This window comes from Phalangium opilio, unplaced genomic scaffold, assembly GCF_054372755.1.
Source record: "Phalangium opilio isolate 3A_F unplaced genomic scaffold, DU_Popi_V2 ptg000246l_1, whole genome shotgun sequence".
NCBI lineage: Eukaryota > Metazoa > Arthropoda > Arachnida > Opiliones > Phalangiidae > Phalangium > Phalangium opilio.
In genome coordinates this window covers 1,999,985-2,024,603 of record NW_028324225.1, presented here as the reverse complement: position 1 = coordinate 2,024,603, position 24,619 = coordinate 1,999,985, and the positions used below count along the sequence as shown (strand labels likewise).

Sequence of the window (24,619 nt, the reverse complement as noted above, 5' to 3'; positions counted from 1 at the left end):
CCCGTATCTTTTGTAGAACCAGAGTTATGAGCCTCCAAAGTATAGTGTAATGTTAATCCTATGGAGGGAATGTTCACGAACAACAGAGTATATTACTCGGCCCCTGCTTGACGCAAATTTCCCTGATTTCCCTGAATTTTACTAAAAATTGGAAATTTCCCTGAGTTTTCCCTGAGGTTTTTGTCAACTATTTATTTCCCTGATATTTCCAGGTTTTCCCTGTTTTCCAGGTTTGTATGAACCCTGCCAACTATCTATTGACAAATTTGTAAAAAGCGCGTGCTAATATAATATTTTATTATTTTTTCAGGCATTAAATTTGATGAAAAGTACTTAAAAGAAAATCTACGGGCTATTCTTTGTAGTTCTTCAGATTTACAAAATGTGACTTTTGTTGGGAGGCCGAAGTCAATTGTTGAAAGTTCTTAGTGTCATGTTATAATGTTAGCTCCCAATCAAAAATAATATCTCTCGTGTTAGGACCCTTTAGAAGAAATCAAGAAAAGTAAAATTACAGGGCTTTCAGAAGAAGATTCGACTTTTTATCAGTTTTTATGGATGACAAACCGGGGTTTTTAGGTAAAGAAAATTTTACAGTAAAAGACACGGGATCTTTACAAACGGAGAATTTGACGAGGAGTTAAAAAAGTCTTTTTTACAAATGGAGCCATTTAGGTTGCTTGGACCAAAGGATCAGGGTGTGTTGACTTCAATTTTTCCTCAACGTCTTTTCAATGAACTTTATTCTAATTATTTGGAAAAAGAAAAATTCGCTAAGAAGGTCGAAGAAACACAAATCAAAAAGTCAGACTTAAGTGATGCAGCAAGAGACAAAGAATTGAAAATAATTCTTCAGATAGCACGGTACACAGTGAACCAATTAATTGGCCTCTACAGAGGCACACAATTTTCAAGAAACGGCATAGTTAAGAAGAGTGATGCAACCGAAGCATATCACCAGTGGACTGCAACTCAAGATAGGGGAGGGTTGTTATATTTGTCAAAACTAGCATATGATTTTTTAAATATACCTGTGATAAGATAGTTCCTTTTGTGCAGTCTGATGCACCTTTAAGAGACAATGAAAATAGAAATCTTCAAGATCTTCCCTACTAGGTAGCATTTTATTGTTGTCGAAATCTTCAACTTCCGTTTTGCTTTCTTCAGATTCCCATTTGTCTAAGTAACCGAGAAAATCATCCTCTAGCCACTAGAAATAATTTATAGTTCTTAAAATTTCTGGAATTATACATTTTGTTAGTTTTTGTACTTTAATACCTTAAAACGCCAGTTGGTTAAGTTCTTAAATGGTTCTAATTCAGGTTCCTTCTTTGTAAAGAATGCGTAGGTGTTAGAAATATTCAAGATGTCAAAAAAGCGTCAAAAAGTCTTAAAAACTTGACAGTCTCTTCCGCATTATCTCCAACCAATTGCTCGACAGCGTTGGCGCTAGTACTGCTCAGGATTTGGGTTGAAAGCTTTACTCTCATACAACTGTGTGCATTAGGATACACATGATTGTATGTCAACTTAGGCGCTAACCTTAGCAAGGACTTTGAATCAATTTCATAAGCATCAACTATATGCTGCCATAGCAAATGTTTTCCATTTTGTTTTTAAAAAGTCTGATTGGTTTAACTGAACCATCTTTGTGTTTCTTCATTTTACCACTGTTGTTTAGTCCATTTTTAGATGTTTTATGTGACAAACATCCGACACGAAATACAAAGGTTCACAGTTATTGAAAGGATTCTTGGTTTTATACCCCACTCTGTGATTGTTTACTTCTCTATCAATCTCCGTACAAATTTTAATTTATTTCATATTCGTGGAAGCTTTATCACATACCACAGCGATAATTCGAAATCCCGCTGCCTGTAAATTCTCGATCCCCTCCCAAATTATGGAATATAACTCTTCTGCGAGTAGATTTCCACAAGGAAAAAACGCGAATGGATATTTAAAATTGGTCGTCAGTCCTCTGTCCATGAACTGGAGAATGTGATTTGCCAAGTTTTGTGTTTGCAATTTCAACCTTTCCTTTAATGTTATTTTCTAATTCAATCACTTTATTTCGGAATTCATTAAGATTTGCAGCTCCAATTAATTCTCCTGTACTGCTGTTGAATACCAGGTCCTGTTTTATTTGAATTTCGTCAAGGACTAACGTGAAATACTTTTGGTGTTCGTCCAAATCTTTTATATCAATTTTTCCTCTCATTTCCAAGAGATTGGCATCGTTAAATCCACTTTTTGTAGTTAGGTCCACAGAGTAATTATAAAGTGTTCGCTGAGAAGGCAATGAAATTACTTGACGCACGGCTTCATATGCACAAGGAACCTAGCTTTTATCGAAATACACCACTGTACTATTGCTGGATGCCATTTTCTTGGCCTAGATTTTTTGGTTTGGAGTAATTTCAATTGTTCGCGCATCAATAACTTTTGGAAAACCGATTTGCTCTCAAATGGATTTTTTCTGATTATTTCTTCAAAATCAAGACTTGCCTCTTCAGACATAAAAATTCCATCCTTTTTAAAGCTCTTCTTTACCTTCAATTCCAGTACATTATTCCTTTTTTAACGCCTTATTTTTTATTTAATATTTAAACTCTGTATTTCATCTGCTCTCCCGTGATGTAACGAAAATTGGCACGTTTTCCAAAGAATTTTACTTTTCAGTTTCGATTCTCTAAAACAATCTTCGTTTTCCGGCAAGACCGGCAAAGTCTTGAAAATTGGCTAAAAAATAATTTCTCACAATTTTGGGATCGAATTGATTGGGTTACCATGCAAACATATACAGGCTATAGATTTTTGTCTTTAAAATACGTAAACAATTCTCCATCAATGCCTTGGCAAGTTTGCCAATTTTCAATTTCAAGTAAGACATCCAGCAGATCTTTGAAACACGTAATGGAGTTGCTGAATTTTACAGAACTCGACGAGAAAACCAAATGATCGGCAGGAATTATTGTATTGCCAAAAAATGTTTGGTGTAAGATTTTTCGATAATTCAACTACATATAAACTATTCCCACTTCTTCTAAATCTTAGGCATTTTAAACCATGTACATTGACTTCAGATTCGTGCAAAATTTCCAAGGACCAATCACATGTATCTAAGTTTTCCATCTGATAACTTAAAAATTCTTGGGCTAGTTTTTCTGAGAATATACTTCCATTTCAAGTGTAAGGCACTCTGATTCCGAGGTGCGCTCATTTATCAAAAATGATGCAGTTTCTGTATTTGTGAAATTTGAAGGTTGATCTAAAACTGGTGTTGTTCCACTTAGCGGTAATGTAGCAGTTGTAGCCCAAACTGCACTATTTTCAGAAGATTCTTCATTTTCTACCATTGGCTCAGTTATATTTAACGGTGTTCCAATATTCTTCTCAGATAGCAGGCCTAGGCCATAGATATGGTCACTTGAAGCTGAATTTCGAACAACATGAAAAATTTGAACCCTGTTAAAACATGGAAGAAGGGTGTATGGAAGGGTCCTATAATCTTAAAGAGAGTGCTTTGAAAAATCGTAACTTCCCCCTTTTCATTCCCTCCTTCCCGAGTTTATCTCTTCTAAGAAATAATTGGCAATGTATATAGGGATGCACCGATATATCGGTAGGTAATAAAAACCTACAAAGAACAATCTTGGTTTTCTTGGATGACAATTTCGCTTTCGTCAATTATTATTGCTTGCTCTTCAAAATTACTCGTAGTTCTAAAATTATAGTATTATAATTTTGAATTCACTTTAATTATGTACAATTTCAATCATACTCTCTGTGGGCGACAGAGGTTTCCAAGAACCCTTCCAAAATCACATAGAGCCTCCATTTAGGTGTAACAACATCTTTCGAGCCGCTACCACTCTTGAGTTTCAAAAGGAAAACCCTTCTCTCTTTCATATACCTGTCTATCAAACCCTTCCATTTTGAAGCTGCATCATCTCCTATTTTTAGACAAAGCTAATTAGCAACATAAATTTAAAAAGACACACGAGAAGCGGTTGGAAATATGATTTCTATTCACTCAATGAAAACTACTTACTAGATAGCCCAAATTTTTCCCCTATAGATCTCCAACAATTGTCTTTCTTGACATTATCCTTGTAGTCTTTACTACTTCCATCGTAAAGAAATGGATGTTTTCGAACTTCTTCGATAAAATCTTCATTGTTCACATCCTTTTTTGAAATTCTCAACTTCATCGCGGCCGCCATTTTAATTTTACCAAAAAAAAACCCCAAAAGATCGAGAAATGACGTCCGAGTGACGTACGATCATACGGCCCTATTATTGGCTGCGACAATATTCGGCGGCCAAAAAACTAGAGCTCCACTCTACTCCGGCGAAAAGAGACTTTTCGTTTCGGCGCGCTGAAGTTTTTTCGGTGGCGGCAGGTTTTCGCCCCGATTTTCGCCCCGTGAAAACCGGCTTTTAAGCTAATTTAAATTATCTCCAAAGTACCTTAATGGGCGCGAAATTCAAAAGTTTAGGGTAAAATGAGAATCGAAAACTTGCAATTAAGGTGAACTATACATTTAAACTCATTTTATAACCTAAATGTACACTGCCAATACACAAACCTACGTTAATTTTAACTCAATCAGGGATAGATAGACTTTTTTAAGACGGAATAAGCAATGTTTGGCCTTTACTTCAGTCCGACTCATAGACTATCATATAGTCCCTTCCTTCAACACGTAACCAAAAAATAAAATTATCTTATTGGCCCACAAAAACTACGTATTGGTGACGTTGCTGACGGGGAGGGCCAAAAATACGTAATTCCTGTTTACCTCTGTCGCCATGACTACGACCCCTCTTGCGTTGTACCATAGCCCACTCGATCACGCGCGTCACGACGCAAGCTGCTCGCGCTATAGCTATAGAGCGCGGATCGAGTGGGCTATGGTTGTACAGATAAGCGTCTTCACAGGGGTTCAAAATGGAGCCGTCTAAATGCGAGGGTCCGGAAATTATTCGGGAATTGTTTTTAATAGCAATTAAGAAGGTAGTTAGTGAATTTGGTTCCGATGTTTTGGATTTGGAGTTCATCTGTGAAGGTGAAAAGTGTTCGCTAATTCTTTCTTAAGCCAATCATTTCTACTATCCTCATGATTTTGTAAACCAATTTGATGAAGTTAACAAAGGCTTAGTGAATGGTCAGGAGTTTTGTGAGCTTAGTGTTTGAATTGAATTTGAATTGAACTATTGTTTATTGTGAACTACAACATTACAGGAAAGTAACTACAAGGTAGTGCACATGTTAAAATAGTTTGGGGTTGGATTCTGCCCGAGTCAGTTAAATACAAAAGTGATGAATACAATGATAATATCTACATTATATAATATATAAATATATATATTAATATATATAAATCATTAAAAAAATAAAATATTACAGTTCTAAATCTTTTAATTTTAAGAATTGCGTAAAAATGTCTATATGTGAGCCGTGGTTATTAAAATTTCTCGTTATGCGACCTAAGGGAGTAGGTTTTGTTATACAATTATAAAATGTGTTATGTTTTCGCGTACATTTGAGCGGGATGTTAAAGTGTATATCCAATAATAATTCTGAGGAATCAATACGGTTTCCTATTAATTTTGATAAAAATAGAATATCCAATTTTATAAGAATGTTACTAATTGTATCCAAGTTGATAGTCATTAGTAACTCATTATAATGATAAGATTTTAATCGTGTAAAATAATTTTTATAATAATATATGAATTTCCTCTGGACGGCTTCTAACTTCGCTAGGTTTGTCTTACATGTTTGAGAGAAACTCAATGATCCGTAGAGTAGGGTGGGTCTCGTAATAGTTTGGTAGAGGTTGATGAAACACAATGGGGAATTTAATTTCCTAGATATGTTTAGCGCTCCACCAAGTGTTCTGCGGGCTCTCGTCGATGCATAATTTATTTGCTCATTATAGAGTAATTTAGAATCAAAAACTAGACCTTGGTCATATATACTGTCCACTTTTACCAAGGATTCATTATTAATCTTGTAATCGAAATCAATTGTTATATGTTTGTGCGTGAACGTCATTATTTTAGTTTTATCTTCATTTATAGGTATATTATTTTCTGTACACCATTTATGAAAATTGTGTAGATCTTCCTGTAGTAGTTTACAGTCTGTTGTGGTAGTTATGGATCTCGCTACCTTGTGATCATCGGCAAACTGAAGCAATTTTGAATTTATTATTTGATTTGGTAAGTCGGAAATATATATGTTGAAGGATACCTCAGTCAACACATTGTTACATTTCAATACGTTTTTCCTGTTTGTTAAATAGCTATGAAACCATTTAAGTAGACCCAGTTAGCCCGAATGAGGCTAATTTTTTTAATAAAATGTGATGGGACACCCTATCAAACGCTTTAGATAGGTCCATGTAAATTGCGTCTATTTGTCCACGTGATTTTACTATCGGCTCAATATAGTTTAAGAATGTTAAATGGTTAGTGTCGACCGACCGTCCTTTTACAAAGCCGTGTTGCGAAACGCTGATATTTGGAGAAAACTATTTGTATAAATATCCTTGGACAATATAGTCAAACACCAAGGCGAGCGAACATAATAGAGATACAGGTCTATAATTTTTAGGGTTTCCCTTGTAGCCATATTTTTATATAGGTGAAACCACCACAGTTTTCCACAGTTCCGGGAAAATGCCTTGTTTTAAAGACAAGTTGAATATACGCGTTAGTGGACCGCATAATATTTCTTTGCAACCTTTGATTAAGAAGTTTGGAATTCCGTCATGTCCGGATGTCGTTTTTGGTTTAAGTTTTCCAAAAGCACTTAGAACGTCCTTCTGAGATATTGTCAAAGAAGATAGATGTCGAGCATTGTCATTGTCCTTTATAGCATAGTTGGGATTGGTATTATCGTACGCGATGGAAGAAAAGCTATCCGCGAAATGTTGCGCGATGTCATGGTTGTCCGTAATTATTTTAGGAGTATAGTTCCAGTAGCCGAATCCTTTGTAGAATTTATGTACGACCAAAATAACTTAGGATCTTTCTTAATTGAGTCATGGATCGTCTTGGCGTAAGTCGCCTTGTCTCGTTTCAAAAGGCGCCTGACTTCCAGTCTGTATTTTTTTAGTTTAGAAAATCCTGTGGTCTTGCCTGTCTTTTATCTTTCCCGTGAAAGTACTTTTTCCGTCTTATTGCGATACGTAGATCGTTTGAGTACCAAGTAGGGTAGTTCTTCCTGTTATTAGTGGGACCAGTTTTCCCCGATTTACTAATGAGAATTGTCTTTTCCATAGCGCTGATAATGTTTGAAGTGACTACTGAAATTAGTTCCGGAATATCATCTATTTCCTCCAACAGGTCCCAATTACTGTTCTTTAACATAGTATAAAGGTTAAAGTAATCGCCTCTTTTGTAGATAAAAGTAGCTCTACCGCGAGGGGACACCGGCATGAGTTTAAAGTTTTGGTAAGCTAGTTGTAATGGCGGATGATATTTGTCAATGGGTAAAAGTGGAGCCGCATTAACTGGTATCCGAATGTTCGGTGAATTACTAAAAAAGAGATCTAATATTTCTCCTCGATGGTTAGGAGTTTGGTTAAGCTGAGATAAATTGCTCGCAGATGTCAGGTCTAGTAAGTGTCTTGCTTTAGGTTTAACAGACGGTCTACAAACCGATATTGTACCTAAGTTCCAGTCGACGTTTGGTACATTAAAGTCGCCCATAAATAAGATATCGCCCTGATGTTCTAAGAACTTTGATGAAAGGTGTGTTTCCAAGTCGTTATACAGTGAAGCGGGACTATTTGGGGATATATATGTGGTTCCACATAAGAGTTTCTTGTTATTTGCACTAACTATTTCCACCCAGACTGCCTCAAAGTTCTGTTCTAAGTCTGTTCTCGTTAAAAATTTTATGTGTTTAGATATTGCTACGAGGACCCCACTGCCTCTAGATGACTCCGCTCTATCTGTACGGAGGACATTGTAGTTTGTGGTAAAATAATCCGATGAAGAATGTGAGGAACTAAGCCAGGTTTCAGTTAGAGCAATTATATCGTAGTTTTGAAATAAACAGTTGGCATAAAATTCTTCTTGTTTGGTCCTAAGACCTCGTACATTTTGATAATAAAAAGTGATGTGTGTGTTTGAAACCATGAGTGAAGTATGATGCTTGACTGTGGTCACATCAGACTCGAAATTATAGATCATGCTGTCGTGCAATGGACCCCTAAACATTTTGACAAAACTGCCTTCAGGAAAGTTTACGGGGTCATATAGCAGCTCGATTTCGTCATCATCCGCCGTGACATAGAATGACGCGTACTTATCTGGATGTTTAGAGTTAATTCGTAGACAAGTTACAGTTTTGAAACTAGAGTCTTCTATAATAGTCTCGCAGGTCCTCATTTGTTGTGCATATTGGCAGGCGGGAGACAAAGATAGCTTTTTTATGGTTACCTTTGTTTAACGGCATTATGGCTTTAAGTTTTTTGTTCTGCTTTCCGCCAGTCAGTGTTTTTTCTTTTAGTACAGTAGGCCTTGTATTGGTTCCGTTTGACTGTTTATGCCTATTGCGCGTACTCTTATCAGTTACTTTGGTATTTATAACTCTTTGACCTGTAGATAGATTACCCCCTTTAGATAAATTAGTTGTCAAGCCACTTAAGTAATTGTTTGTAAAAAATTGGGATCCGGTATATTTTGGAGTAAAAGATTGGGTAGTCCAGGTCTTGGAGCTAATGATGGCCTTTGCGATCTAAGTCGCTCATTGTCTAAATTTAGTTTGGCTACCTCGGTTTCCAGTAATGTCACTTTATCAGTATGTAGCTCTAGTGCAGATAAAATGGCATCTAAAATGTTCCTCTTGGCTCTAGTTAAACTGTTGGTCTGGTGATATTCGTTTAGAATATCCAGATATAATTCGGTTGATATATGCGTATCGCTTGAACCAACCTTTGATCTTGATGGGGTTCTTCGGTGATTTCCTGAAGGTTGTTTGCATGATGCACACACGAACGAGCAATTCTTTTGCTTGTCCCAATAGGAAGTCGATTGATCACTTGATAATTTAACGCATTTCGCGTGAAATTCCTGTTCGCATTCCTTACATTCGACAAGTGCTTGTCTGGTTCAGGTAGTTATCGCGCCTTGGCAACTTGAGCAAATTGATGCTGCCATTTTAATCGCGGCAAAACAGCCGACCGAAAAAAATTGGTTTTAAGCAACCGAGGCTTAATATCTATTCACGGGAGCGAGAAAAGTAGCGACCGCACTCGACAAAAACCAAAACCGTAATTATGAATGATTAAACTTATAGATTCAAAAAAAAAAGTTTCCCAGCATAAATTATTAAGTGTCTCATTTATTATTGGTTAAAACCTGTTCGTGCTGTAATATCTATGAAGACTTTTACTCAATTCTAACTCACTTTTAATTTTCTTGGGTCTTCCCCGTTTTTTTTCAGTTGCAAGCCCTATGTCTTGTGTAACTTCCATTTTTAAACAATGTTATTTCAAAAATTACAATCCGAGCCCATTCCAACTTGGCAGACGAAGGGGCAGACGACGTTTATTTGACCCGGATATACATACAACGCCATAACAAAAATAAGACCCGCCTCTTCTTTCATACCCCTCCGTCACGGGTAAGGGGGTCATGGACTAGGACGCGCACCCGAATAACCCTGTTACCAATTCCGTCTTAAAAAAGTCTATCTATTCCTGACTCAATTAAATATAATTAACGTGAAATTAAACCAAAATATACATTTTTGGATAAAAGCTCAAATAAGTTTTAAATAAACTCTTCAATTATGATTAAAACTACCCAAGCCCAATATTTTCAATTTCACACTTAAGATAATTTAACCTATCTTTAAAGTACATTGCCGCGAAATTCAAAAATTTAGGGTGCCATAATGGAGAATATATGGCAAAAATATTAAACTGCACTAAAAATTGCAATTAGGGTAAAACATTCAAATAAATTTTAAGCTTAATCCACTCTCATGAACCACGCTCAAAATAAGATTAAAACATCACAAGTTTTTCGTACAGCCACAGTAGTTTCCTATTCCACTTTCAAATTAATTTAAATGATCATTAAAAATAAATCAAAAGCGCGTACATTAAAATTTTAGGGTAATTGCAATTAAAGTTAAAATTTTATTCTACAGGGCTGGTAGGCCCTTGTAGATATGACTTGATACTCTTTTGTAACGTTAAAGCAAAACTCACATGCTTTTACCAATTTTTCTATGGAGATTAACATGGGGTTTTTCGTGATATTTAACTCCCTCTAACTGAAAAACTAGAGCGAAGTTACTTTTCGGAATACTCTTAATTTAACAATTAAGTATTCAGGGTGTGCGATCGGCTAGTCTAATCAGAAACAATTAAGTCTAAGTATGTTAATTTTAGTTAATTACTGAAGTACGGCTCTTGAGTTAAACGTCAGGTTAACCTGTTAGCGCGCTGATACCCATTTCTTCAATCATCAAGCATATTGAGAACAAGGGAGGGCCTAGGTTTGTGCGTAATAACAAGTTAAGTTGACATTTTCAGTTTGATTCATTCTGTGGAAGTTGAACCATGGAGCCTGAATCTTAAAAAGATACAGGCTCCATGGTTGAACCTGTTTTGAGCAGTCGACGCTTGTTTAGTATTTTACCGGCTCAAAGTTTTTATTTCATTTTATAAATTTTCTGTAACACTCTTGCTAAGAAACACTTTGCTATCAGGTCAAAATTTTGTTTAATAAAGCAATCCAGGTATAAAACTAAAGGTAATTGATTTCATTATATTATAAGATATTGGTTTTTGGATGTTCTTTAAGACCAAGGCTTAGGTTTCTTATGTATTGTATTTGTATATATTCTTGATTCTCGGGAGTCGGGAGTCGGGACCATAGAAATAGAACAATATATGAGTCCTTTTAATACGTCTATGGTCGGGACTCGGGAGAACCCAGTTACCCAGCTTCCGAGCCTCCAGTGTCGTCTAGTTTGGCTTATGCTCTCGTGTTTTTAAGCTGAAGGTTATGTTGCAACGTTTTTGGTTTACAGACTTGGATAATTTTAATAATAGTGATGCTTCTTGATCTTTACTCTTTAGGATAGTAACAGCATGTTGTAGAAAAAGAGCTGCTGCTGCTTGAAGGACTTATCTTTATTTTATTTTAGAAGTATTATTAAAATTTCAGAAGCTCCGCAACCGTTACAATAACTGTTTCCATAGCAGTTAATTCAACATTCCTTTGAGGTATACAGGTTTTATTATTTGTTAATCTCACTAAAATGCTACTAATTGTGAAGGTGTGTGGTATAATTCCTGAAACTCAACCAATGTAGAGGACGACATCATTCGTTAAAACAATTTTTTCCTGTTGCAACAGTCCGTATATGATATTTCGTTTTATAACTTATTTGTTACCAAGAGTGGATTGTTTAATTCAGAAATATAAGTAACAGAGGTGCTGGTTAATCCAGGAGAACATTGTCTTTACGTAATTTAATTAGTCAAATAAATTACATGTGGAGATTTTTTCAACGTAACCATGTGGGAAACAGAGGGTTACGTTCGCTATTTCCACAGTCCTCATTGCTATTTGTTTATTTGTCAGAATTGCTATGAATTGTTTAGGTATTTGATTTAATTACTGGTATTTAAGCGAAACTATGAAATCACATCATTCATTAACATTGTAATCTTTGTAGTGATCCCTTGTAGCAGGCTCCCCGTTACAACATATTTTATTGTTAATCTTCACGTTAACGCAAATTGGAACTAATCAAAAACTCATCTAAACAAGATCAATTTCTAAGCTAAATCAATATTGCCAAACCACAATCCTTCATTAATTTCAACTCAATTAAGTATAATTAGGGTGAATTTAAACATAATATATACATATTTTGGATAAAAACTCGAATAACTTTTAAATGAACTACTTAATTAATATTAAAACTGTATAGCTGTTGATAAAGCCCCATATTTCTATTTCACACTTAAGTTAATTTCAATTATCTTCAAAGTACATTAATAGGCTCGAAATTCAAAAGTTTATAGTAATATAAGAATCAAAAACTCCACTAAAAATGCTATTAAGATGAATTATTTATTGACATTATTTTAGAGCCAAATAAAGATAAACCTTTAAATTAAACTTAATCAAGATAAACCTTTAAATTAAACTTAATCAAGATATACCTTTAAACTAAACTTAATCGAGATAAACCTTTAAACTAAACTTAATCGAGATAAACCTTTAAAAAAACTTAATCGTGATATACCTTTAAATTAAACTTAATCGAGATATACCTTTAAATTAAACTGAATCGAGATATACCTTTAAATTAAACTTAATCAAGATAAACCTTTAAATTAAACTTAATCAAGATAAACCTTTAAACTAAACTAAATCGAGATATACCTTTAAATTAAACTGAATCAAGATGTACCTTTAAATTAAACTTAATCAAGATAAACCTTTAAATTAAATTTAATCAAGATAAACCTTTAAACTAAACTAAATAGAGATAAACATAAAAACTAAACTTAATCGAGATAAACCTAAAAACTAAACTTAATCGAGATAAACCTAAAAACTAAACTTAATCGAGATAAACCTAAAAACTAAACTTAATCGAGATAAACCTAAAAACTAAACTTAATCAAGATAAACCTTATCTTTACAATTAAATGAGCACTCAAGTTCATATTTACCCCCGTTTCAAGTCCATATTTACACCAATTTCAAGTTCATATTTACCCCCATTTCAAGTCCATATTTACCCCCGTTTCAAGTCCATATTTACACCAATTTCAAGTTCATATTGACCCCCGTTTCAAGTCCATATTTACCCCATTTCAAGACTATATTTACCCTAATTTCAAGTCCATATTTACCCCCATTTCAAGTCCATATTTACCCCCATTTCAAGTCCATATTTACCCCCATTTCATGTCCATATTTACCCCCATTTCAAGTCCATATTTACCCCCATTTCAAGTCCATATTTACCCCCATTTCAAGTCCATATTTACCCCCATTTCAAGTCCATATTTACCACCATTTCAAGACTATATTTACCCCAATTTCAAGTCCATATTTACCCCCATTTCAAGTCCATATTTACCCCCATTTCAAGTCCATATTTACCCCCATTTCAAGTCCATATTTACCCCCATTTCATGTCCATATTTACCCCCATTTCAAGTCCATATTTACCCCCATTTCAAGTCCATATTTACCCCCATTTCAAGTCCATATTTACCCCCGTTTTAAGTCCATATTTACCCCCGTTTCAAGTCCATATTTACCCCAATTTCAAGTCCATATTTACCCCAATTTCAAGTCCATATTTACCCCCATTTCAAGTCCATATTTACCCCCATTTCAAGTCCATATTTACCCCCATTTCAAGTCCATATTTACCCCCATTTCAAGTCCATATTTACCCCCATTTCATGTCCATATTTACCCCCATTTCAAGTCCATATTTACCCCCATTTCAAGTCCATATTTACCCCCATTTCAAGTCCATATTTACCCCCATTTCAAGACTATATTTACCCCCATTTCAAGTCCATATTTACCCCCATTTCAAGTCCATATTTACCCCCATTTCTAGTCCATATTTATTAATATTCTAATTTAAACATCAATTCAGTTGAGAATTCCCTTAATACCGATTAAGTTGCATCATCCTCTAATGCAAACGCCTTCACATACCTTTAATCATTAATTACCAAAGTTAATCATACTTAAATGACTTCGTTACGATTTATTTCATTCCAATAACCCGCTACAAAATTATGGCTGTCCAAAACAGGCGTTAAAATAGTGTATGAACACTTTCGACAAGCTACCTACTCTAGAGCTTATATGGCAACCCCAGCGCCGTAAAACAAATCATTAGAAAAATACCTGTCCAAAACAGGCAGTAATTTAGTGTATCAACACTTCCGGCATTTTACAATCACGTCAGTTGCCTACTCTAGAGCCTAGAGTAATTTATAATAAATAGGCGATAAAATAAATATGAGCAATTAAAGCTAATTAACGTATTAATTTTGAATAAAACATAGTTTTACTCAATTAAAATTACATAACATTTCTATTTTTTAAATGACACTTTATTGCTTATTATTAGAATCACTCTTAGAAATCATAGTAGCCGATAGGCAGGGGGATTTCGAAATCGCAAACGCAGTGAGCAATGTTATTAATTATACATAAATTCATTTGGACATTTTACAAAAATAATATGATTTTTCTTTTTTTTTTGTCGTGGTAGCGATAATAAAAAATGACTTTCGGTTTAAAAAAAATTGGTCCTACTCCTATTTACAAAAGACTTGGCAACATGATTAACATCCCTGTAGCGAGATGCGACTCCGGCGAATAAACTAGTGGTGGATTTGACTTTGCAATAAAATATGTTTTATAAAATCCCGTTCTTGTTTTATAATAAACTATTCCATTAAACACTGTTCAGAGATATCAATACAAAGGCGACAGACCGCCTTAGGTTATTTCTTCTGGCGCCAACAAAGAGGCAATGCCAGCAAAGAGGGTAGAAAGAGGGGGAGTTGAAGCTAGCGGCTTTGGCAAGGCATTTTGGATGTTCTCGCTTTTCTTTTTTATTTATTTGTTATATTTCCCTCCTAATATCCGGTTCACCGTATTTCAACCAATAAGAGGGCAGAGAAAGATGCGCGCAGCCGCGCACACCGGAAGCTTAGAGGTAAATTTTCAAAGCGAGAACACTCCAGCCAAGCCTTCTACTCCCCCTCTTTCTACCCTCTTTGATGCCAGACGGAGTCTCGAGTTCAGTACACGCCGACTCGCGCTGCCTCTAGCGGCGCTTCTTGGCCTGGTACCTAAAAGCAAAATAAAAGAAAAAAATATAACCAAAAAATTTAAAATTAATTAAAAAGCAAAATATTCAAAATCAGATAAAAGCCATGCAAACTAAGTCAATCTTTTGGCTACTAATGAAAAGATAACTAGTATGAGAGCTATAAAGGAAGTGTGCCGCATAGATTAGGGCCATTAGGCTAAAATAATCCAATGCCATTATCATACGTGGAACCTAAGCCTTAGCCAAAATAGTATTAAAAATGTGGGACTTTCACCTGTAACAATTTGGAAAAATTGCTATCATACTAACTCTACAACGTAACCAAGAGTTAAGATTACAATTAATGGATAATAAAGATCAAAAATCATGTTTACAAGAGTCTTCAAGTACGCGCCTCTTCCCAGTATGCGCGTGATTGAGTTGCCTATGCTTTTGGTTTGAATTTAAAATATCAGTGTTAAGTTGTGCTACTAACTTGAGATTAAATATTTCTTTACTCGACTATACAGCATGTTGGCTAGCTCGTGACTGACTACCTTATGCCCCTATGCTCTATGAGGTTACCTCCTGAGATCAAGGTCCTTTATTACGTCACAGCTCCCCATTGGCTTACTTGATTCTGACCTTTGACCTCATTATAACGTCCTTCTTTTCTAATAATAATTGTAAAAATTTAACAAAAATAAAATTTTTTAACAGTCACTGGGACCCTATTCTCCAAGGTCCTTTTGGAGGAATTTCGATCCAAATCTTTTCATTCGGAGTCAATTTCTCTTATTCTGTAAGAACCTTATCCTAATCATACGGTGATAACTTCTCCGAATCATTCGGCAGCCGAAAGAGATGGCCGAATCGCGCATTCGGACATTTTACCGCCTCTCTTCCCTCCATCAATCTTAGATTTGCGGAACTTTCGCCGGAGTTTTCTAGTATTTTTCCCCGTACCTTTTTGCTGGCACCTTAGCAGCGGTTCATATTTTTATTTAGTATGGCTGCTTTGTTTTTTCAGCTCAAGCTTCATTGTTTTCGATTTGAACATGGTAATTGCATTGCCCGTCGCGATTTACGAGTTCAAAAGGTTTTTCGAGACTTAAAATCAAGCGTGGGCAAAATTTTAGGTTAAAGCGGGAAATGGCTTTAGGCCTTGGCGGGCCTTGGCGAAATCTACAAGGTAGATCGACGGTTTTTAGGTAAAAAAACGTCGTTGAATTTATCCTACATTTAAGGGATAATTTCGCTAGATCCAATTACTTAACACAGATTTAATTGTTCATTTTAATATTTTTTCTGCCGGGGCTTGTAAGTTAGAGCCACGTATTTTTGACCAATTGCATCAATTATTAATAATTGCTAGATTAAATTCGGTTATTTCGTTTAGAATTTATTTAAATTATTAAATTTTGGTAGGTGTGTAACCATTGATAGAGAGCTAATGATCTACATTAATGAATTTATCGTAATCTCACGAGATACACACAATTGGATTATAATTTGCGATTAATAAACGTTGTTATTCTAGGTTCTCATTGCCTCATATTTAACCCTACTAAAACTTGCGCTAAGTTTCATTCAAAATTCAACGTTTATTAACTGTTGTTTAGCTTCTTCTTTAATACCCATTTTAAAAGAATATTATGAAGCAATTTAAGAATAAATAAATTTTTATCAAAGAAAAATAATAAATAAATAAATAAAAAAGGGAAAAAAACACTTGTTTCTATCTTAAGAAAAGAAATCGAAAAAGAGAAAATTTGCTTTGTATTGAATGTGTTCCAAGACCATTTCCCAAAATTTCCACTCCATGGGAAAAACCAAAGTTTCCATCCCTTCAATTTGAAAGCGCGCCAAATAAAATTGTCCAATAAAGAAAAAGTGGGCGTCAAAAAGTACCACGTGGCTTAAGAGGAAGTGACGTCCATTTGGATTGAGAGAAAATTTTCGAAGTATCCGAATGACGATAAGGATTGGGGTTAGAGAATACGGTTTTTTCGGTCCACTCCGAATGAGCCCGATCCGAATCATAAGGATTCGGAGTGATCCGAATGATTTTCGATTTTTAGAGAATAGCCTCCCTGTTTTCAAACTAAACACTAACTATATTTAACACTTTTTCTGTCATTAGGAATCTCATAATAATTTTTTCTTTAATTTAGCGATTATCTTTGTGGAGGTCGACGTATTCTTGATACTGAGTCATGTTTTCTTTCTTGTTGATTGTTTATTTGTTTAGGCATAGTATCTTCTCGCATGGGCTGTTGCGGGAAAGGTTGCCGGTAGGGAACACAAGGCGAGTTCCCGGGTATTGTATTTCTGGTAAATTGTGTTCTGATTGGTTTAATTCTTGATGTAAGCGCAGCTTGTTGTTGAATGCGATTATGAATCTGGAATTTCTTCGAAACAGTGGGTAATTGTTGAGGTTCCGGGATATTTTGAATTGTAACCGCTACTTCATCTTGAGTTGGTTCAGGTTGTGGTAGTGTTATCAGAGTTGTGTGGTTCTGTGCTGAACTTGGTAGTTGCGTTTGTTTTGATTGTAGATTTTGATATTGTTGCTGGACACGATTCTGATGCGTTAATTGTTGGTTCTGTCCTGGAAATTGTCCAATCCTTGCTGTGGCGTTATGGTATATTAGTGTCTGAATTCTGCAGCTATTGGTGTTATAGCGGGGTTAGTTTTCGTTTGACTATAATCCGGACGCAGATGTATTCTGTTTCGGCGAAAGTTTTGACCTTTCGCTGTCAGAATGTGATATGATTGTGGTTCTTGAGCATGTGCTGTTATTCTTGCGGGTAACCATGTACGATGTGCCGCGTAGTAGCGAACCTTCTGACCAATATATAAAGGTGGCAATGATGAACGATGACTTGATCGGCGTATCATGATTGCGTTGTTGTCTCTCAGCCCTTCATCGATGCGTCTTGTAGGATAGTGTGATTTCAAATTGTCTTTATGCGTTGTTAATGGTGTGAAACGACCCCATCAACATTTCTGCCGGAGAAAAACCATTACTTTTAGGAGTTGTCCGGCACTCCATTAGGACATAGAGTAAATCTTTCCCTTCTTGTTGTGCCTTGTAGTAAAGAGAATTTTTTATGGTTTGTACGGCTCTTTCGGACATCCCATTAGATTGTGGGAAGTGTGGACTTGATGTAACGTGATCGATATGCCATTGTTGAAGAAATTCTTTGAATTTTAGAGAATTAAAGGGTGGCCCGTTATCAGATACCAAACGTTGAGGTGCTCCATGCCTTGCGAATAGTGGATTCATGAAATTTATGATGGCTTGTGCATTGGTCAGTTTTAGTTCTTTAGCTTCGATATATTTTGAATAAAAGTCAATCATTAAGATTATAAGCTTGGAATTGATTTGAAAGAGATCAGTCCCTACAGTTTGCCAGGGATATTGTGGTATGCTATGAGGTGTTAGTGGCTGTTTCGTCTTCATCGGGTCTCTACTGCGACAGATAGTGCAGTTTTGAACATATGATGTAATATCTGCAACCATGTTTGGCCAGAAAACATTTTGTTTAGCCCTAGCAATAGACGAGTTAATCCCGTGATGGGCGCCATGAACTCGGGTTAATAAGTCTTGCTGAAGAGCTTTAGGCACCAACAGATTTGTCCCTCTGTATAATAACCCATCTTCTTCGTGGAGTTCTGTTTGATATTGCCAGAATGTCATGGCCACTGGAAGCAATTGATTTCGGTATTTTGGCCAGCCGCCATCAGTAATATACTCGCGGATTTGGGCTATGCGGTTCGTGTGAACCAGTGTTTCAGGGTCTTTGAAGTGCAAAGAGTGATTAACCTTGAGATGCTGGAATTTTGCCTCGTCGAGCCCATCGTAAGCTTTCCAGAAATCAGTCAAAATTGTCGTCCCAGGTAAAATCCAGTTCTCAATAATTGGAAGCAGCGTGTTCGAATCGCGTTTTTCAACGGGCACCATAAAAAATTTGCCACTTTCGCGTTCAACGCCGCCCAAAACCCATTGACCCTCCATACGTTTTCCTCGGTGGTATATCCTTTTTCCAAATTTCGACCGTTTTGCCGACGCCCCCTATGCTCTGACTTTTGGATCGTGTTGAAGGCAACTTCGCGGCAAAACATGTGCCAATCCACAAGGATGTTTTGAGAAACATAGAGCTGACGAGAGACGAATGATTGCGGTCGAATAATATACACGTAAAAGTACGTTATGAGCAAAATCTCCCGGAATGCAAGTTTTTATCTCGCAAAGAACGAATTCACCCTGACAGTTTTCACTGTGTCACAAGCCTTCTTCGACTTCGATTTGGCCATTTTCCTTTTTTTTCGACACCGCCACTCATAACCATCAATCGCCGTTTCTCTTGCGTATAACTGCATTTCAGTATCACAAGCTGGGCATGTTTGGCTTTTAGCTAAGATATTCTTTTCTTGCAGCCAAGGAATAGTACCTAGCTTGTCTTTGCACATGTCGTGCAATTCAAAAAGAGAGAAAACGCTTTCTTCATCGACATCTTGATAAAATTGTTCATCACCATCATATTCCGAAGATGAACTTGAACTCGAACTGGACATTATTGCAAAATAAAATATGGAATACGAAAAAGCAGAACTGGCAAGCACGAAAATTTGGATACAAATGAAACTCTCAGTGAAATAAGAAAGGTACATTTGGCAGGAAATAGCAAATAGGTGCGAATATTGGAGAAGAAAATAGAAACCATCTTCTGCCCTAAAATTCGCAGGAAATAACAAATAGGAGTGAAGTCTTTAAAATTGTTGAAAATGAAAACCAGCCGTTATCAGTGAATTTTTGGTGAGAAACGGGCAAAAAGGGCGATCATAGAAACCGATATTTTCTTATCTGAGAAGTGAAGACGAAATGGTAGGAAAACTGCCTGGTGCCAATGGAAAAAGACATTTAAAATTAACGCCTAGACAAAGTTCCTCCGCTTGACAGTTCAACCGCTATAACCACCATGCTTCCACATCGCTGAAATCTGGAGTGCTTGAGGCAATATATATCTCTATTTTTTGTATACAAGCGCGCATGCGCGGTTCACATTTTATCGGCTGCCGGCTTCGCCGGGACCCTCCACATATACGCTAATATATGCCAATTTTCTTTTTGCGATAACTTTTTAACTAATCATTTCCGGGGAAAACTTTTTACGGCATAATTTTTTTCGCCTCATAATCTATCAAAAAAACCAAACCAGAAGAAAATCCGAGAAGTGGGTCCTATTCTTGGAAATAGCCACAAGTTACTTTTTTTAGATACATCATTTAAAATTTTCTCACTTTCCCTTGTACAGAATGTTTGATGTTTTTAAACTCTAGAAACCCAATGTCCAAAGGTTTCAAAGCACCGATTCGTCTTTCAAACCTAGAAATAACAGAAAAAGGTCTCATTAAAACAAAAAACTTATTTAATTTAACGGATATAGAAGAAAACTTGATATTTAATAGTGTTAGGAAAACGGCCATCTTGGGTTTTGGTGTGACTATTCAAAGCGTATTGTCAATCGCGGAAAAATATGTTGCACCCTGTGGTGCTTCACTTAAGTATAAAGTTATTTTTACAATAGAGTTATTTCAGTGGGGGAAAGGAGTTTGAAATTTTTCGTCTGCCTAGAAAAAACCAAGGAGTATACATTTTAAATTTTTAGTAATAGCTTGCAGGTCGCCATTTTGTGCAGTTTTTCTAAGCCTAGGCCATTAAGAGCGTTGTAATATTATCTTAGTTGTGCTGTTTGTGATAAAAATGGCACAGTTTTCCACATATTTTGATAATTTAAATGATCAAAGTGCCAAAGAAAGATACAAATCGAAGATTTTGGTAATTGACAATGTTGATCCATATGTTTTAAAAGCAAATGCATGTATAAGAGTGAACCCAAGTGAAATTGAAACATTTCAATATTTACCTTCAACTTCATTCCCTGATATATATTTGTATCTTGTTGAGGGTATTTCCCCTTTTACTAAAGAACAATTTAAAAACTATAAGGGTATTTACGCTTATTATCTATTTGTTTGTGGGTACGTGAGGGACCTTTTAGTCAACACATTCGTCAATAAAATGCTCGTACTAACTACTTTAAGTACTAAGTTTCTATTAAAAGGTATCGATTAAGAATTATAATTTTCTTCTTAGGTCATGCGATTAAGGGAAACTCCCCTTAAACCATGGGTTATCATCTCTGAAAAGGGAAAAATTATTTCAGCCCATTGTACGTGTATGGCAGGCCTTGCCGAGTCTTGCACTCATGTAGCTGCGCTGCTATTTTATATGGAATATGCAGTTCGCTACAGAGAAATCAAAACTGTCACTGGTGTAGCGGCTTACTGGTCAGTACCTGGTACGAAACAACCTTCTTATTCCGAGATTACCAAAATGAATCTCAAATATGCATTAGGGAAAAAAACACGACTAGATACAATTTTAGAAGAACCTAAAGAGAATGATGCTAGTCTTCAGGGTAATAACTCTAAGAAATCCTGTGTCCTGAAACAAAAGACTGTTCCACCAATTACTAATGATGAGCAAATCATTTGAAACCTGCCGTTGGGGGCTGTGAATATCTGGGATTTGAAACGTTCCGTTGGGCACTGCTAATATCTGGGATTTGAAAAAGGGCCTTTGGGGCTGCTAGTAACTGGGATTTGAAACGTGCCATGGGGGCTGCAAATATCTGGGATTTGAAACATGCCGTTGGGGCTGCAAATATCTGGGAAATGAAACCTATCGTTGATGGCTTCTAATATCTGAGGTTTGAATTCTGCCGTTGGGGGCTTTTAATATCTGGGATTTGATCACCTGCGGTTGGTGGCTTCTAATATATGGGATTTGATTCCTGCCGTTGGAGGCTATTAAAATCTGGGATTTGATTCCTGCCGTTAAGGGCTTTGAATATCTGGGATTTGATTCCTGCCGTTGGTGGCTTCTAATATCTGGGATTTGATCACCCGCGGTTGGTTGCTTCTAATATCTGGGATTTGATCACCTGCCGTTGGTGGCTTCTAATATATCTGGGATTTAAAACCTGCTGTTAAGGGCTGTGAATATCTGGGATTTTAAACGTTCCGTTGGGGCTGCAAATATCTGGGAAATGAAACCTATCGTTGATGGTTTCTAATATCTGTGAATATCTGGGATTTGAAACGTGCCTTTGGGGGCTGCATGTATCTGGGATTTGAAACGTGACGTTGGAGCTGCTATTATCTGGGATTTGAAACGTGCCGTTGGGGGCTGCAAATATCTGGTATATGAAACCTGTCGTTGATGGCTTCTAATATCTGGGGTTTGAATCCTGCTGTTGGGGGCTTCTAATATCTGGGATTTGAAACGTTCCGTTGGTGGCTTCTAATATCTGGGATTTCATCACCTGCCGTTGGTGGCTTCTAATATCTGGGATTTCATCACCTGCCGTTGGCGGCTTCTAATATCTGGGATTTCATCACCTGCCGTTGGTGGCTTCTAATATCTGGGATTTCATCACCTGCCGTTGGTGGCTTCTAATATCTGGGATTTCATCACCTGCCGTTGGTGGCTTCTAATATCTGGGATTTCATCACCTGCCGTTGGTGGCTTCTAATATCTGTGAATATCTGGGATTTGAAACGTTCCTTTGGGGCCTCTAATATCTGGGATTTGATACGTGCCTTTGGGGGCTGCTAGTATCTGGGATTTGAAACGTGCCATTGGGGGCTGCTAATATCTGGGATTTGAAACTTCCGTTGGTGGCTGCACATATCTGGGATTTGAAACCTGCCCTTGGGGGCTGCATGTATCTGCGATTTGAAACGTGCCGTTGGGGTTGCTATAATCTGGGATTTGAAACGTGCCGTTGGGGGCTGCAAATATCTGGGATTTGATTCCTGCCGTTGGGGGCTACTAAAATCTGTTATTTGATTCCTGCCTTTGGAGGCTACTAAAATCTGGGATTTGATTCCTGCCGTTAAGGGCTTTGAATATCTGGGATTTGATCACCTGCCGTTGGTGGCTTCTAATATCTGGGATTTCATCACCTGCCGTTGGTGGCTTCTAATATCTGGGATTTGATCACCCGCGGTTGGTTGCTTCTAATACCTGGGATTTCATCACCTGCCGTTGGTTGCTTCTAATATCTGGGATTTCATCACCTGCCGTTTGTTGCTTCTAATATCTAGGATTTTATCACCTGCCGTTGGTGGCTTCTAATATATCTGGGATTTGAAACGTGCCGTTGGGGGCTGCTAATATCTGGGATTTGAAACTTCCGTTGGGGGCTGCATACATTTGGTATTTGAAACCTGCCGTTGGGGGCTGCATGTATCTAGGATTTGAAACGTGCCGTTGGGGCTGCTATTATCTGGGATTTGAAACGTGCCGTTGGGGGCTGCAAATATCTGGGATATGAAACCAGTCGTTGATGGCTTCTAATATCTGGAGTTTGAATCCTGCCGTTGGTGGCTTCTAATATCTGGGATTTTATCACCTACCGTTGGTGGCTTCTAATATCTGTGATTTGATAACCTACGATTGGTGGCTTCTAATATCTGGGATTTGAAACCTGCCGTTGGTGGCTTCTAATATCTGGGATTTGATCACCTGCCGTTGGTGGCTGGGTATATCTGGGATTTGATTCCTGCCGTTGGGCACTTCTAAAATTTGGGATTTGATTCCTGCCGTTAAGGGCTTTGAATATCTGGGATTTAATCACCTGCCGTTGCTGGCTTCTAATATCTGGGATTTGATCACCCGCGGTTGGTTGCTTCTAATATCTGGGATTTCAAACCTGCCGTTGGTTGCTTCTAATATCTGGGATTTGATAACCCGCGGTTGGTTGCTTCTAATATCTGGGATTTGATAACCCGCGGTTGGTTGCTTCTAATATCTGGGATTTGATCACCCGCGGTTGGTTGCTTCTAATATCTGGGATTTGATCACCCGCGGTTGGTTGCTTCTAACATCTGGGATTTCAAACCTGCCGTTGGTTGCTTCTAATATCTAGGATTTGATCACCTGCCGTTGGTGGCTTCTAATATCTGGGATTTGATCACCTACGGTTGGTGGCTTCAAATATCTGGGATTTGATCACCTACGGTTGGTGGCTTCTAATATCTGGGATTTGATCACCTGCCGTTGGTGGCTTCTAATATCTGGGATTTGATCACCTACGGTTGGTGGCTTCTAATATCTGGGATTTGATCACCTACGGTTGGTGGCTTCTAATATCTGGGATTTGATCACCTACGGTTGGTGGCTTCTAATATCTGGTATTTGATCACCTACGGTTGGTGGCTTCTAATATCTGGTATTTGATCACCTACGGTTGGTGGCTTCTAATATCTGCTATTTGAAACGTGGCGTTGGGGGCTACTTGTATCTGGGATTTGAAACGTGAAATTGGGGGCTGCTAATATCTTGGATTTGAAACCTGCCATTGGGGAATGCAAATATCTGGGATTCGAAACGTGCCATCTGGGCTGCTATTATCTGGGATTTGAAACGTGCTGTTGGTGGCTTCTAATATCTGGGATTTGATCACCTGCGGTTGGTGGCTTCTAATATCTGGGATTTCATCACCTGCCGCTGGTGGCTTCTAATATCTGGGATTTGATCACCTGCCGTTGGTGGCTTCTAATATCTGGGATTTCATCACCTGCCGTTGGTGGCTTCTAATATCTGGGATTTGATCACCCGCGGTTGGTAGCTTCTAATACCTGGGATTTCATCACCTGCCGTTGGTTGCTTCTAATATCTGGGATTTCATCACCTGCCG

At 37.2% G+C, this 24,619-nt stretch overlaps 1 protein-coding gene across 1 annotated transcript; it reads right to left on the bottom strand.

The window, feature by feature from the left end:
* Positions 1–3,640: 3,640 nt before the first annotated feature.
* LOC149611322 (uncharacterized) lies at positions 3,641–4,226 on the bottom strand. The gene is made up of 3 exons (XM_089858474.1): positions 4,055–4,226; positions 3,785–3,956; positions 3,641–3,725 (listed from the first exon to the last, which is right to left on the bottom strand). The coding sequence occupies exons 1-3, from the start codon at positions 4,224–4,226 to the stop codon at positions 3,641–3,643; spliced, it is 429 nt and encodes a 142-aa protein (XP_089714600.1).
* Positions 4,227–24,619: the final 20,393 nt, after the last annotated feature.